This window comes from Medicago sativa, chromosome 1 (assembly GCF_051527215.1).
Source record: "Medicago sativa cultivar Bolivia chromosome 1, Bolivia_mono, whole genome shotgun sequence".
In the NCBI taxonomy this organism is placed as follows: Eukaryota; Viridiplantae; Streptophyta; class Magnoliopsida; order Fabales; family Fabaceae; genus Medicago; species Medicago sativa.
This window is the reverse complement of record NC_140749.1, coordinates 87,233,342-87,248,301: the sequence shown is the minus strand read 5'-3', so window position 1 is coordinate 87,248,301 and position 14,960 is coordinate 87,233,342. Positions and strand designations below refer to the sequence as shown.

The window sequence follows — 14,960 nt, the reverse complement described above, 5'->3', positions numbered from 1 at the left end:
TATAGATATCAGAGAACCAGAGAACAGAAAAAGAAGAACTATATTTTGTGATTCTTGTGTACTCGTACCCAAAAGTGATACTATTTATATAGAAAAATAGTACCATAACAGTTAATATCTATTAATTAATTAATTTGACCGTTTTAAAATTAATATTACCAACGTCTTTAATATTATAAATATGCATTAAACGATTAGATTATATTTCATGTAACCTACAAAAAATTAACTTCATAACATTTGAAATTTAATAATATCTTATTGATATCAAGTAATATAATTTTGTAACGAATAAAAATTAATTATATAACCTTAAAAACTAATTACTACAATTAAATTTTTAATTAGTAGGTTATTGTAATAGTGTAACGGACCAAAATTCAAAATATAATTTATTCAAGTTATTTATTATAATTTTGTAACCTACCAAATTTTTAATGTACCGTATAAATGTTAATCGAATACTAATTATATTAATAATTATTTGATTGTAACGTACAAATTTTTAATGTAACATATAAATTTTAATCGAAACAATAATTATATTAATAATTATTTGATTGTAACGTACCAATTTTTTAATGTAACATATAAATTTTAATCGAAACAATAATTATATTAATAATTATTTGTTTGTAACCAATTTATGTACAATTTAATGTTAAATAAAAAACGGTTTTTAATTATAATTATAATTATATAGCTTGTGTTAAAAATAAGGAGAAATTTTTGGAACTAATGCCAAGTAGGATTTTGTTGAGGTGGACATCTTTAGAGGAGAGGATTTTGAAATAGGCTATTTCTAAGAACTCTAAATTGTTAGTATAAAGATTAGTATAATACTAATACTTTTCCTATTTTTGTTGGTACTAATACTTTTCCAATTACTGTTCCTTTCTACTATCAAAACTTACGAACTAATAAGACATAAAAAAGAACACCACACATAAAATCACAAAATTATGAATACATACTATGTAGTACACCCTCCATTTGTCCCTATTATTCATATTTTTGGACATATGCATCATTCATCATGACGTAGTAGATATGAGACCAATGGCAAGAAAACAATACTACTACCAAAGAAATAAAATATCTTTTTTTGAAGGGAAAGAGATAAAAAATATTATTACATACCAAAATATCAAATTATTATTCAATGTTTTTTGTTAAGAAATATATTTTTTTTCAAGCAATAAATTCCATATTTTTTCCTTTTAAAAAAATTCATATTTTTATTTTATTTTGAAAAAGTGATAAATAAATAAATAAATTCCATAATGAGATGGGGACAAAGGGTTGATGATGAAATATTTTAGTTTAGGATAAATCATAAGTATACATTAACCAACAACCAACCTTGTTGTGCGTGCCCCAATAATCTCTTCTTGTTTCATTTCACATTTTCATACAAAACACTCTTTCCTACTTTTCCCGTTTTTATTGCATCATCATGGATCCCACACCTACCGCGCAACGTCGTCTCAAAGCTATCAACGCCCACCTCATCACCGCCGCCGATGATAACTCTTCCGATTATCTTCAATCTAATCCCACCGCCGGCGAGTTCTTCTCCGGTACTCTCTCTCTCTCTCACTTTGGAAATTAATTAGGTGGATCATCATGAAATTGTGATACTCCTCTTGATGTGGATATGCGTTTTCTTATTCTTTTCTGTTATTCAATTCCATATGATTGCTGTCTAAAGTTTATTTCTTTTGTCATGGGTCAACCAAATAGTTTAATGGATTTTCAAAATTCTTATAAGTAAATATGCTGAACCAAGGAATATTTACTTTGTCTCACTTTTTATGTGTAATAGCATAGTACTATCAAAAGTATGGGATGCGTTTGGTTGTCATAAATAACTCACAATTCGACAAACTTGAATGCTGCATATTCCCGATTCCTAGTTTTTTTTTTTTTTAATTTGACAATACCTGATTCCTTATCGCCACTTCATTTTCTGGGGGGCTTATTAATAAAGATTAGGAACAATACTTACTAGTACTTATGCTTGATTAATATGGACTTCTTTTTTATCATATTAATATTTAGGGAAATGTTAGGGTCCAGGTCAATCATCTCACTAATTTTGTTAGTTAATTAACTGTGATAATTTCCTATGAAATTTGAATATTAGTTACGGTACAATGGTCATTAGTTTTCTAATTTGAGGAAATAAGTTTAGAAATGCAAAACTGGCCTAATTCTACAACCACTGTTGACACTGTGTTTGGTTTATTTAACCCAAAACTGGTCAGATCGGTAAAAACCGGTTGCTGAATACCGGTTTGAAACTGCCAGTTTTCTATTACAGTATGTTTTTTGCATTTTAGGAAATATCTCTTTTCGTGAAATAAAGGTCCAATGATAAGTTATAAAGTTTCATATAGATAAATTTTATTATTTAAGGTTTATTATCGTTTTTTGCTTTAAAAAAACATAACATACAATAGAATAGATCATTTTATATCATTTTCCAATTTATTTTTTCTTAATTTTTTAATTATTTCATGTTGAATTATTATACTTAGTATTATATCATATCATAGTATAATATTAAAAATATGTTCACTCATCACTTTTTTCACCATAGTTCAACCATGTGAAACCATTAAACTGTGAACCAATGCGTCACTGGATCAATGCATGGTCGAATTTTAAAACAATTGTATGTTGTTCATGTTACGCAAAGGATTATATATGTAATGCCGACATTTGTTGAACCTTTCTCACGACTGATGAAGTTATGTTGTTCACAAATGGACTTTACGACTATTGTTATTAATAATACATTGCATTCTTGCAATTACTTTCTTCGTCAATCATACTGATATCTTTAAGTTTTGACCTTTACTTCTGAGCAGAGCAAGGGTATAGTGTTGTACTCCCAGAGAAACTGCAGACAGGAAAGTGGAACGTGTATAGGTATACCACTTTCAATGTTCCTTATCTCAATTGTTATACATATTTCTAGGGCCACATGTGTAATACTACTTAATTCCTTTGGCAGATCCGTACGCTCTCCTCTGAAGCTGATGAACCGGTTCCCTGATCATCCTGAAGTTGGTACACTGCATGATAATTTTGTGTGAGCATTACTCCTTTTTCTCTTCAAAACTTAATTTAAACTTCATGAGGTTAATGTCTAATCTTAATAAGCATCACTTCACTAAGAAATTATATTTCATGCTTTAGAAATTGATGTGGATTTTGTTGAACTATGTAACAATAGGCACGCAGTTGACACTTTTCGGGATTACAAATATTTGGGAACCCGTGTTCGTGTCGATGGAACAGTTGGGGAGTAAGCAGCTCTAATAAGCTTCCAGTTCCACCTTCTTTTTTTTTTTTTTTAAATTTTTTTAATTTCATTCAGGTTTATTTTACATCCTTCTCATCATTTCCCCTTCTTCCTGCACTCCTAAGGTACAAATGGATGACATATGGAGAAGCAGGTACTGCTCGGTCGGCAATAGGTTCTGGTTTGATTCATTATGGAATCCCAAAGGTGAATGCTAGATCACAGTTACATGGTTGACTATTATTTGATTATCATTTTATTTTTACACGGCACCATTGATTTAACCATTAATTTATATGTGCCTTTCTAGGGTGCTGGCATTGGGTTGTATTTTATTAACAGACCTGAGTGGCTCATTGTTGATCATGCTTGCTCTGCATATTCATACATATCAGTGCCTTTATATGACACTCTTGGTATGTTGCCTATAGTCTATGAGAGAACTTTTTTTCTTTCATATTTATGTTGGCCGAATTTTAAGAATTAACAGCAAGAAATTGCTTGCTCTGTAGGTCCTGATGCTGTCAAATATATTGTTAACCATGCTCTTGTGCAAGTTATATTTTGTGTCTCTCAAACATTAAATTCAGTAAGTACATATGAGATTCAATTTAAACTTAATATTGTATATATTCTCTCTGTTACCTTCAAATTGAATACTATAGAATCATTCACCTCCTTTTTGGTGACTTAGTATGAGCTTGATGCATTCCCCAATTTGATTACTATACAATGAGTCTTAGGTTTAAGATTTCATGGTTTATGGACAAGGTTTATAGATACTAGGATATGTATCCCTTCTGAACCTAAATTCAGGACACATGTTCTTTATTGCACAAGCAACCAATTCAGATTATGAAGATGACACGAAATTACTGATACAATGAGCCAGTGAAGAAACTGATAAAAAATTTAGCATTATATTCAGTTTATGCTATAGAACACACTGCTTGACATTACGTCAGCCACTTCTCAAAAGAAGTTGCTCAGAAAAAAATGATGATTATAAACATAGAAGGATTGCTTCCTAACGTGAGTGTATAACCATATGTCAAGATATGCAAAGTTGATACTTGAGTGACAGACGAAGATAATTGGATGGGGAATATAACTGGAACAGGTAGGTGAATAATATCAATAATAAATATATTAATTAGGTAGACTATTAAATTATGAAGTTAGTCACTGAGAGGGAAAATTGTGACAGAGAGCCTAGGCTATAAATAATAGAAAGGCCCTAGTTGACATGTTTGGTTTTGGAAATTGGAGCAGGAGAGCACCAGGTCTCTCGAATACATGCACTGTTACCGTTCTTTTAGATCAATAAACACCATTTCTTGTCTCTCGAATACATGCACTATCACCGTTCTTTTAGCTCAATAAACACCATTTCTTTTATAATCCGATCTTGTTCCTATCAATCAAGCAGGACAATTTATCTAAGCCATATAAGTTTTTGGTCTTGACTTTTACTTTGGCCCAATTGAATGTAATAAATATTATATTCAAAAGAAATTAGTTACCTGTTTCAACAAAAAATTAAATGTTTATAATTTATGTCTCTATAAAATTGTGAGTGAAGCTAGCAAACTCTTCAGTCCATCTAGCTGAATGGAGGGAACAATATTCTAGAACGCACCCCATTACTGGTATGAAAATGATGTCATTTTGACTTTAAATCATAATAAGATTAAGTTGTTTAACTTTTGTAGACCGATCAGGATTGCTAAATAAAATATTGTCTTTTCAGTAACTGTCCACTAGTCAACAGTCACTATTATCTGTAGAGTGGGAACTTAAGAATTTTGATTGCTAGCCCCTATTCGCCTTAGCATTTAAGTTCCGGTGATTGAAGTTTGGTGTTTCGGCTAAAAGCCTATAAGTAAATATTTTATGTAAGGATTCATTATCATATCATACAACCATGCTAAATAAGCCTATGAGTAAATATTTTATATAAGGATGATCATATTATACAACAATGCTAAATAATAGAGCGATAACATTTTATGTTTGGGATAAAAGAAGAGTTTTTATTATCTATATTGTGATCAGCATCAACTAATTGGTTATCCTCTAGTGAAATACAGATAAAATGCACTCATGCTTCTATCCTTTTTTCACTAGTGTATCATATATAATTCTCAATCTTCTTTTGCAAACTTTATGGATCATGTCACCTTCCTTGCAGTTGCTGAGCTACTTGTCTGAAATTCCAACTGTGCGTCTTATTGTGGTATGTGTGGATTCATGGCTTATGTTTGCAATTAAATGTTCTTTCACAAAGCAAGTCCATAATGCTTTTTTGTTTGTATTCAGGTAGTTGGAGGTATAGATGATCAAATTCCATCACTTCCATCATCAGATGGAGTTCAAATTATTTCATACACAAAGCTTTTTAGTCAGGTAATCTAATTGTCTCAGTCAAACAATGTTGATTTTATGGTGCAATATTTAGTGTGTTCATACCAGATTTTGTTTTATTATATGATATTATATTTACCTGCTTCCCTGGAGTATAGGAATTAGGAAGTGTTTCTTTGGTTGGGCTCCTTCTATCTATATATTGTGGTCTATTGGTTTTAGATTTCTTTTTTTACAAATGGTGTGTTGCAATTGATTTGATCTGCTGCTATTTGATAAATTTGTCACCTCATTGTTTGTGTGGTTTGGATATAGGGACGCAGCAATCTTCAGCCCTTTTGCCCCCCAAAGCCTGAGGATGTTGCAACCATTTGCTATACAAGTGGCACAACTGGAACCCCAAAGGTGCGGAGGTTCCTATAAAATCATGGTTTACTTTTCTTGATGGTATATTATTCCCCTAAAATAGTTTCTTTGCTTAGGGTGCTGTCTTGACCCATGAAAACTTCATTGCAAATGTTGCCGGGGCCACTATAGATGAAAAATTCAACCCTTCAGATGTGTAAGTTCTTTTTCAGTGTATACAATAGTTTTTGCCATTTTTTGTCCATGATATTTTATTCTAATGTCTTTACCTTAGTTTCCTTTGATTTTCAGTTATATATCCTATCTCCCTTTGGCACACATTTATGAGCGAGCGAATCAAGTCATGACAGTATATTTTGGCATTGCAGTGGGATTCTACCAGGGGGTGTGTCCTAAACAAATTAAGCTTCTCTCTTCCTTTCATTTGCCAAATATCTATCAGTGTTGAATGAACTTGTACTTCTCTGAAAAATTAAAGACCTATAATTTATGCTTTAGACTTGTATTGCATGAATGTGGTGCTTATGATAATAGCTATTTAGTTTAGATGATGTGGTGCTTATGATAATAGCTATTTAGTTTAGATGTAATAGACAAATAATGATTTCTCTTGCAATATATTGTAGTATAATAAGCTCATAAGATGTTTTTGTATTCACATTTTCATACTGTCTATTTCATGAAATGGTGGATTGATCAGTTTCTGTAGCAGTTACATTCTTTTATAACACTATGCTTGGTTACTGTGTGGAGTTTTTATAATCCATGCATGGATTATAAAGCTATCGCGTACTACCTTATACTATAAATTACACTGAGGATTTTGTATCACTAGATCCTGTGATGTTTTCAGGCAAGACTGACATTTTCTTTTTAACCTTTGCATACAGGATAACCTGAAACTAATGGATGACCTAGCAGCTCTAAGACCTACTGTCTTCTGTAGTGTTCCTCGCCTATATAATAGAATATATGCCGGGTAGAATTATCATATTCATTCACACTGCAATTTTTAGAACTGTTCGTATGCTTCTTGTATATTAATTGTGCCATTTGATTTTCTCTGTGCGTGTAGTATTATTAATGCTGTTAAAACATCTGGTGGTCTGAAGGAGAGGCTTTTCAATGCTGCTTACAATGCTAAAAGACAGGCATTATTGCATGGTAAAATTATACGATGAGATATCTTTTGCACAACATATATTTGCATAATTACTTTTCTTGATTTATTCATTATATTACATAGCTAATGATATTTGAATCGAAGTAATTCTCCTACTCTCCATTCATTGGTAGTGGTTACAAATTGCCTATTTATCCTTGCTAAAATGTCTGGATTACCTTTTACATGGCTTTATTCCTTGTAGAAGATGGTGGTTGAATCTCATTTTCAGCCATAGGACTATAATATCATACTTGGTTTCCAAAGCTTGTGTTTTTTGTTTTAATTAGCTTAAAAAATTTGGTCTTTGGATGACATAAACGGCAAAACAAAACAAAAATGTAACGTCTGGTTTGAGTTTCACAAACTGTACGTTTATTTGGAAATAAGCCGCTGCTAAACACTTGTCTTGTAGTTGGAAAGCATCATTATTTTCAGACGTTTTCAATCTTTATCAGATCAACAAGTACTATTGGAATTTGAATATTTTACTCTATCTTTTCAAGGATTTGTACAAATATAAACACTATACAAGAGAAAACGGAATTGAGATACTTGAATTTTTGAATCAAATAAGTTAAATTAGCCTAGGCATAAAATTGTAGTAGAATTTTGTGCAGTTGGTTACCCGTCTATTCCAACTTTCCATGGACAAACAGATAGAGGCTCAAGTTGAGATTATACTCATATTGTAAATTTCTCTTATTTAGTTTGTAGAACTTATTTGTCCTCATAAATTATTTTTGAAAGTATTCACTACAATGAATCAAGAAGAGTTATTTTATATATATATATATATATATTTTTTTTTTAATAAGGTCCAAGTTGCTGTGATTTAAATATATTGATCAAAATATCATGGTAACTAAATTGACAAATTTTACTTTCCTTCTCAACCAACAATTAGAACTTCGATCAATTGATAATTCGATCAATTGATAAATTGAGAGGGTTATATGTTACTTAGCTGTTCGTCATTATTTTGATAGTTTGCTTTTACTATTCAATTACTTTCTTGATCAAAATTTATCCACAAGTACACCTCTTCTCTTATTTGTGTGTCTTAAAAGAAATTTACAATCATTCGAAAGACAACTTACTCTCGGCCCACATTTTTCCTTATTTTAGGCAAGAACCCATCTCCAATGTGGGACAGATTAGTTTTCAATAAGATAAAAGAAAAACTTGGAGGACGAGTTCGTCTTATGGTATCAGGTGCCTCACCTTTATCGCCTGATGTCATGGAATTTTTAAAGATGTAAGTGTTGCATAACATTGTTGCATACATTACTAAAGAGAAATTGCCCTTCCCTTATTGTTTTTAATAAGCTTCATCCTGACCTAATGATCTGCGGCATCTATTTCCTAGTTGCTTTGGTGGGAGAGTGACTGAAGGTTATGGAATGACTGAGACTACTTGTGTTATAAGCTGCATTGATAATGGTGACAGACTTGGTGGTCACGTTGGCTCTCCAAATCCAGCCTGTGGTGAGTAGTATGAATTTCACATCACATAACTTGCTGCATATTAATTGTTAGGTAAAGCAATATAACAACCAATTTGATCATGAAATGGTCAAACTATAATCCCCTCCATCCCCCAGTTGTAACATCCCATCACTTGCGGTTATTTGAATTGTTTATCTTGTAAATTTTTGGACTGATGCATTTATGCATCTGCTGAATGTGCAAGTCTAGTTAATGCATGCTATAGGGCTGCTATCGTTTTTCTGAATTAGGGTGTCCACTTAGTGCAATCAATGTTGCTTCTATAATTCAAATGATCTGAATATAAAAGGGGTTTTGGACACATTTTGTATCTGTCCCCTTCTAATTTAAAAAGAATGTAAAGATGAAGTTTTTATTTAGATTATTATATCTACAGCTTGTTGCACCCAATGCCAAAAGATTTATTGTTTTATTTCAGAGATAAAACTTGTAGACGTTCCGGAGATGAATTATACATCTGATGATCAGCCCAACCCCCGCGGTGAAATTTGTGTCAGGGGTCCAATTATTTTTCAAGGTTATTACAAAGATGAAGCTCAAACGTAACCACCTCACCTGTTCTATGCTGCTCCTTAATTGAATTTATCATGTCCTATTTACAATGTGCCTAAATTTTCATTAAACTGACCAGGAGAGAAGTCATCGATGAAGAGGGATGGTTGCATACCGGAGATATTGGGACATGGATAGCTGGCGGTCGTCTCAAAATCATTGATAGGTGAGATATAAGTGTATCACCATCTTAATATTAGTCTATATTGTTTATCAAGAAATGTGAATTCTTAGAGCATCATCCATCATTAATTTGATGCTATCCATATTTGTTTCATCTGATGCAAGTGTGCTCATTTCAATGAGCAGACTTTAACGATACTTTAAAGTGAGTTTTCTATCTTCCAATGGTGCTTTGTTCAGTGATTGATGCTGTTAACTTATAACTGCATACTGCCTTCATTTAACTTTTATATATTCGACTTCAGCAAGATGAGCTTGAAACATGATCCCAACCTTCCTGTGTACTTTCTCATCACACTTTCTACAACAATGGCTAAGTATTTTTAACCATGCAAACCTACTTTTCATCTCATTGTAGGAAGAAGAATATCTTTAAATTGGCACAAGGTGAGTACATTGCTCCAGAGAAGATAGAAAATGTATACGTCAAATGCAATTTTGTGGCACAGTGCTTTATATATGGTAAGGAAAGGAATAATGCTTACATATTTAGTGTGCGTGTCTTCTGTTGTTTGCATCTCTTCCTTTATCCCTTTCTAGATTGCTGATGCTTCTTTTACCTTTTATAGGTGATAGTTTTAATTCTTCTTTGGTATCTGTTGTCTCGGTGGATCCTGATGTCATGAAAGCATGGGCTGCTTCCCAAAACATAGTGGTAGTATACGCTTTTTGGTTGTTTAAATCTTATAATTTCTGGTAGAACAATTAATATCTCTCAAAACCATGCAGTCAGTTATAAATTTGAAATCAAATGGATAATTAATCAAATGGTTAAAAATAAGGTAGCTTGCGTAGTTTTGAAATCAATAAGGTAAAATCATATATTTTTTGTCAAGTCCCGAAGTAGTTTATGAAATTTACTCTATTTTATTTTTCTGCTTATTGGTGTTCGATTTATGAAAGCTATATTTTATAATAACTGATTTTCTCTCTGTTTTGTGTGCATAGTATAATGATTTAACACAACTTTGCAATGATCCAAGAGCAAAGGCAGCTGTTTTGGCTGAGATGGACGCTGTTGGACGCGACGCTCAAGTAAGTTATTCATTTTATGTGTACGGCTACCTTGTAAAGCCTCATTGTCAATAATATTGAATGTTATCTGTATCTTTTTTTTATGCCCTGTAGCTTAGAGGTTTTGAATTTGCAAAAGCGGTCTTTTTGGTGGCTGAACCATTTGCGATGGAAAATGGTCTGCTGACTCCGACAATGAAGGCAAGCATTGAGTTGTTAGACTACATAATTATCATTTAGCATGTACTGTGCATTTTTTATTAACGTGTGTGCATTTGATTTTCAGATTAAGAGGCCTCAAGCGAAAGAATACTTCGGTAAAGCAATATCTGATATGTATAGCGAGCTCTCAAAATCCGACCCTTCTCAGAAACCCTTGTGAAATTGAGAGGTCTTCCTCACTGCATCACAGTAGGTTTTGGACATCTTTGTACAAACACGAAGAAAAAATAGATAAACAAAGATACATGACCAAAGCACTCATCATAAACTTTAATCATTATGGCTCCTACATCAGAAACTTACCATTGAAAGGATCCTGCGATTTCTTGTTGTATTGTGTTGTAGTTGTTTAATAAGAATTATGGTAGGAATAGATTAATATTCATAGTGCTCAAGAATAAATTACATTATTGGATTTTAAATATTTATTCTCAATAAATATTATTTTCACTGATCAACCATGTGGCTCGTTGTGACTTGGAACTTTTGCTGTTGAATTCACTTTATTGGGAATTGGGTTGTTAAATTTCTTTGGAGAATTAGTCACTTTAGTCCCTGAATGGAAGAAGAGTTGTCACTTTAGTCCCTGAATGCAGAGAAATTGTAAAACAGTCCCTGAATGTAGACTTTGTTGGTCAATTTCAGGGACTAAAGTGACTAATGGAGTCTACATTTAAGGACTAAATTGACTAACGAAGTCTGCATTCATGGACTAAATTGACTAACAGAGTCTACATTCAGGGACTATTTCGCAATTTATCTGCATTCAGGGATTAAAGTGACGACTCCTTTCTTATTCAGTGACTAAAATGACTAATCTCCCAAATTTCTTTACTATTTTGCTTGGTTTTAATACGGTTGAGGTCGAAGCTCTCCTTTGTTACGAGGAGTGCCTCTAGTGATAAAAGGGAATTTGGTTGACACGATTATACTACATTGAATTTCTAAGATAATCAAAATTCTAATTTGGATATTTAAAAAATTGAGGAACCAATTGCCCCTCAATGTTTTTGCTGTAGAGACCTAAACGTAAAAAATTATTAAATATAAACTAGTACATGACAGACTTTCATTTAAAAAACAGAAATATATGATAGACTTGACAGCATGTGCATCAGAAAAACTATTAAATTTGTGTGCTACAATATGTGTACTTAAAAAAAAAAAAAATGACAAGAATGTGTACTTATAGATGCCCTAAAAAAAGAGAGAATGTGTACTTACTGATAATGAGTGCAGTTGAAATGGCACATGCCATGCCTCTATTTTTTTATAAGCCAAATTACATGCCATATACCTCTATGGTAGAGCATGCTTCGTGCTTGCCTGGACCCCGCTAGACTCGTACCGATACAAATAAGGAATGGATCCCCTCCAGCTATACGACAAGGAAGTGAAATGTATACTCTTGATTCTTGAATAATTTGTACTCTTAAATAAAAAAGAGGTGGTAGACGATTTTGTTTTAAGGTAAATTAGCCCACACAAATTGACACGATCGAATATGAGACCTTGAAGAGGAACACACTCCAAAGAGGTGGCAGAAGATTTTAATACAAAACATTGAAGAAAAAAAAAAAAATTAAGGGCAGGGTTTAAGACACATGAGAAGATATAGAGAGAATCCATTCTCAAAACAATATGGTTGAAGTGAAAACATCATAGATGTGCGTCCATCACATTCTCACCGCAATCACAAACATGTACTACTAAGTAACTTGAGAGTGAGGATGAATATGATATTAATTAGATGGTATAATTTGATTGAAGTAACTAATGTTCCATTGAAGCTGAGAAATTTGAGACAATATTTTTTTGTAAATGTGATCATATTATTGTAGGACAACTGGAGTAATACATAATACATCTAACAGTACATGTTTGTCTTATAATTCTATCCAGCAAGTAAAGGAACTACAGAAATTCCAATAGAAGAAGTAAAAACCAAAAAGGCCCACAAACCAAACTAGTAAACAAATTACAAGACTTCCTTATTTAGCATATATAGCTAGAAATTAACAGCAAGAAATTGCATGGCCCAAAAAGCCAGCATCATTTTTAAAGCAATAAATTTCAGTGGTGCAGCATTACTAGGAGAAGGTGCAGGTACATTGGAAGCTGGAACTGTAGCTTCAGCAGGAGAAGCCAATGCTGAAGGTGAAGATGATGGAGCAGGTGAAGCAGCTACAGAAACTTTGAGCACATTAATATCAACCTTCTGTCCTGCTTGACAGTGTCCAGGTACACCACAGAAGAAGAAGTGATGACCATGATTTGTTATCTTTATGGTGTCATTTCCAGTAGTGAATGTTGCAATTGGTGATGATGCATTGCATGACTTGTACATGGCATGTGTCACTCGCATCACATTGTGGAATTTTGCACTATATTCAAATACTGAAATATAGTAGTACAAATTAATGCACTTGTCAATTTCAGTTAATATTCCTCTCAAAAACAAAATTGAGTTGATAATAATAATCATAATTAAGTGAAAACCATGATCTTGATGATTTGGGACCACACGACAAAGTCATTGCATGTATTTTGTTTCTTTGTGTGCAAAGCACCACAGAACAAAAAGGTAATGCAAGTGAAAGTGGTGGGTCATGCTAGTTTATACTCCCTCCGGTCAATATTATAAGCAAAACTTCACTTTTTAGATACATTAAATAATTAATGTATCTAGTTTTTTTATTATAAACTAGATACATTAATTATCCAATGTATCTAAAAAGTGAAGTTTTTACTTATAATAGTGACCGGAGGAAGTAGTAGTAATTATCATCATGAATATGAATCCGAATTCGGATCCAGACTAGAACATTTTTTATCAGAGATTATTTACCTTTCAATCGAACTCGAGACTACAAGATCTATTTCTTCAAGAAATTAGACGGCCAAGACAAAGATATATATAATAAAAGTATAAAACTGATATTTAAAAAAAAATGCTTAATCTGATAAGAATACAAACCATATGAAAACAAAAAGTTGTGTAGGTGTGCAAATTACATAATTAGTCTTGGGAAATGCTATGCCATGCCAAGAAAGATAGTGCAACAGTGGAGTATACTTAAAGCAAAAAACATGAAAAGGAGGAATGTGAGTTTTTCTATACCAAATTGGACAATGTTAGAAAAGAGGTACCATAGAATTGTAAAATAATGTTAATTTTGGTTGTCTTCTCCCTTGAAAGGACCTTTCCAACTTCAGAAAATGTGAACACATGTTCTAAGAACGAAGAAAAAGCAACACAATTGAACAAATTAAACATGCAATTGGAGAAAGGACTTACTAATAGTGTCACCAAGTTGGAAGTTCTTGGTAGCAGCCCATTTTTTGTAGTCAATGTTACCAAGTGTAGTCCAGCCAGCAGAATCACCAACCTTGTATACAGCTGCATATGAAATCTGCATAGCTACCATCATTATAGACAAAACCATAGCTCTTTCTACCAAAGCCATGACTATAGACTCTGCAAGATATCCTTCTCCTTGTTTTTTGTATTACTAGTAAATTTCTTTTTTGCTGGTGTTGAGGACTTTATAGAACTTTTGACTAGACTTTTTTTTTTTGAAAATGTAAAGAAATATTATTACCTTTTGACTAGACTTTAATTTGTTAGGCTTTGAGGGCGTTTGATGTTGGAACTTGAAGAATGGTTTGTGTGTCTTTTTGTTAATTAATTAATTATTATTTAATGGGTTAGATGAAAACCTCTTTTACAAAACAACATGTGGCCCGCATAATCTGGTTAATCTCACCACCTCATTTATGGCTTACATAGGAGCGGTGGGTCTAAGTAATAAGTGCTGCTACTTTGCTTTTGCAATACTACTAGCATCTTTTTTCTTGTTTTACTATACGAGTATACTATTTCCTTCGGTTTAACATTCAAGTTGAAAATGTAATATAGTGTGTTTGGTACGAAAATTGATTTTGATATTGATTTCAAAAAAAAATTAGTAGAATGTGTTCTCTAACTAGAGATTTTGCCGATGTATCGGCAATTGTCCTCAATTGTGATTCTCTTTCTTAAGGAAAGAACTATGTCCATCAACTTTAAGTTTCTTAATTGCTCCAATAGAGTATTCAGTATAGTTGTTTTGAGTTTTTACTACTAGACTGAGAAATACATGTAAATAAAGATAAAAGCCGAAGAAAATTGCTGTTCACACATTAGAGAAGGTTGGGACACACATGTAAATTTTGCCCCCTCGGCAGTTAACTGCCGAGGAATTAAAAATCCGGCTGCAGTTAACTGCCGAGGAATTC

The 14,960-nt window shown here is 32.6% G+C and overlaps 2 protein-coding genes across 2 annotated transcripts; one reads left to right on the top strand and one right to left on the bottom strand.

The window, feature by feature from the left end:
- Nucleotides 1-1,359: 1,359 nt before the first annotated feature.
- LACS6 (long-chain acyl-CoA synthetase 6) lies at nt 1,360-11,140 on the top strand. The gene is made up of 23 exons (XM_085740204.1): nt 1,360-1,580; nt 2,874-2,934; nt 3,020-3,097; nt 3,242-3,313; nt 3,436-3,517; nt 3,621-3,726; nt 3,823-3,899; nt 5,502-5,546; nt 5,630-5,716; nt 5,990-6,079; nt 6,157-6,236; nt 6,332-6,425; nt 6,931-7,019; nt 7,116-7,204; nt 8,331-8,460; nt 8,572-8,690; nt 9,130-9,253; nt 9,343-9,429; nt 9,805-9,908; nt 10,016-10,101; nt 10,395-10,481; nt 10,575-10,661; nt 10,747-11,140. Exons 1-23 carry the CDS (start codon nt 1,457-1,459, stop codon nt 10,840-10,842), a joined length of 2,094 nt encoding a protein of 697 aa, XP_085596330.1. The 5' UTR covers nt 1,360-1,456; the 3' UTR covers nt 10,843-11,140.
- A 1,401-nt stretch (nt 11,141-12,541) lies between these two features.
- On the bottom strand, nt 12,542-14,194 carry LOC146958668 (mavicyanin-like). The gene is made up of 2 exons (XM_085740203.1): nt 13,981-14,194; nt 12,542-13,079 (listed from the first exon to the last, which is right to left on the bottom strand). The coding sequence occupies exons 1-2, from the start codon at nt 14,147-14,149 to the stop codon at nt 12,691-12,693; spliced, it is 558 nt and encodes a 185-aa protein (XP_085596329.1). The 5' UTR covers nt 14,150-14,194; the 3' UTR covers nt 12,542-12,690.
- Between the last annotated feature and the right edge of the window lie 766 nt (nt 14,195-14,960).

Excerpts from the sequence above, each read along its gene's own strand:
- LACS6 (XM_085740204.1), top strand. The coding sequence starts at position 1,457 with ATGGATCCCACACCTACCGCGCAACGTCGTCTCAAAGCTATCAACGCC. Across the intron at positions 7,020-7,115 it reads TATAATAGAATATATGCCGG|TATTATTAATGCTGTTAAAA; the intron begins GTAGAATTATCA and ends CTGTGCGTGTAG. Across the intron at positions 10,482-10,574 it reads CTGTTGGACGCGACGCTCAA|CTTAGAGGTTTTGAATTTGC; the intron begins GTAAGTTATTCA and ends TATGCCCTGTAG.
- LOC146958668 (XM_085740203.1), bottom strand. The coding sequence starts at position 14,149 with ATGGCTTTGGTAGAAAGAGCTATGGTTTTGTCTATAATGATGGTAGCT. Across the intron at positions 13,080-13,980 it reads CCAACTTGGTGACACTATTA|TATTTGAATATAGTGCAAAA; the intron begins GTAAGTCCTTTC and ends ACTATATTTCAG.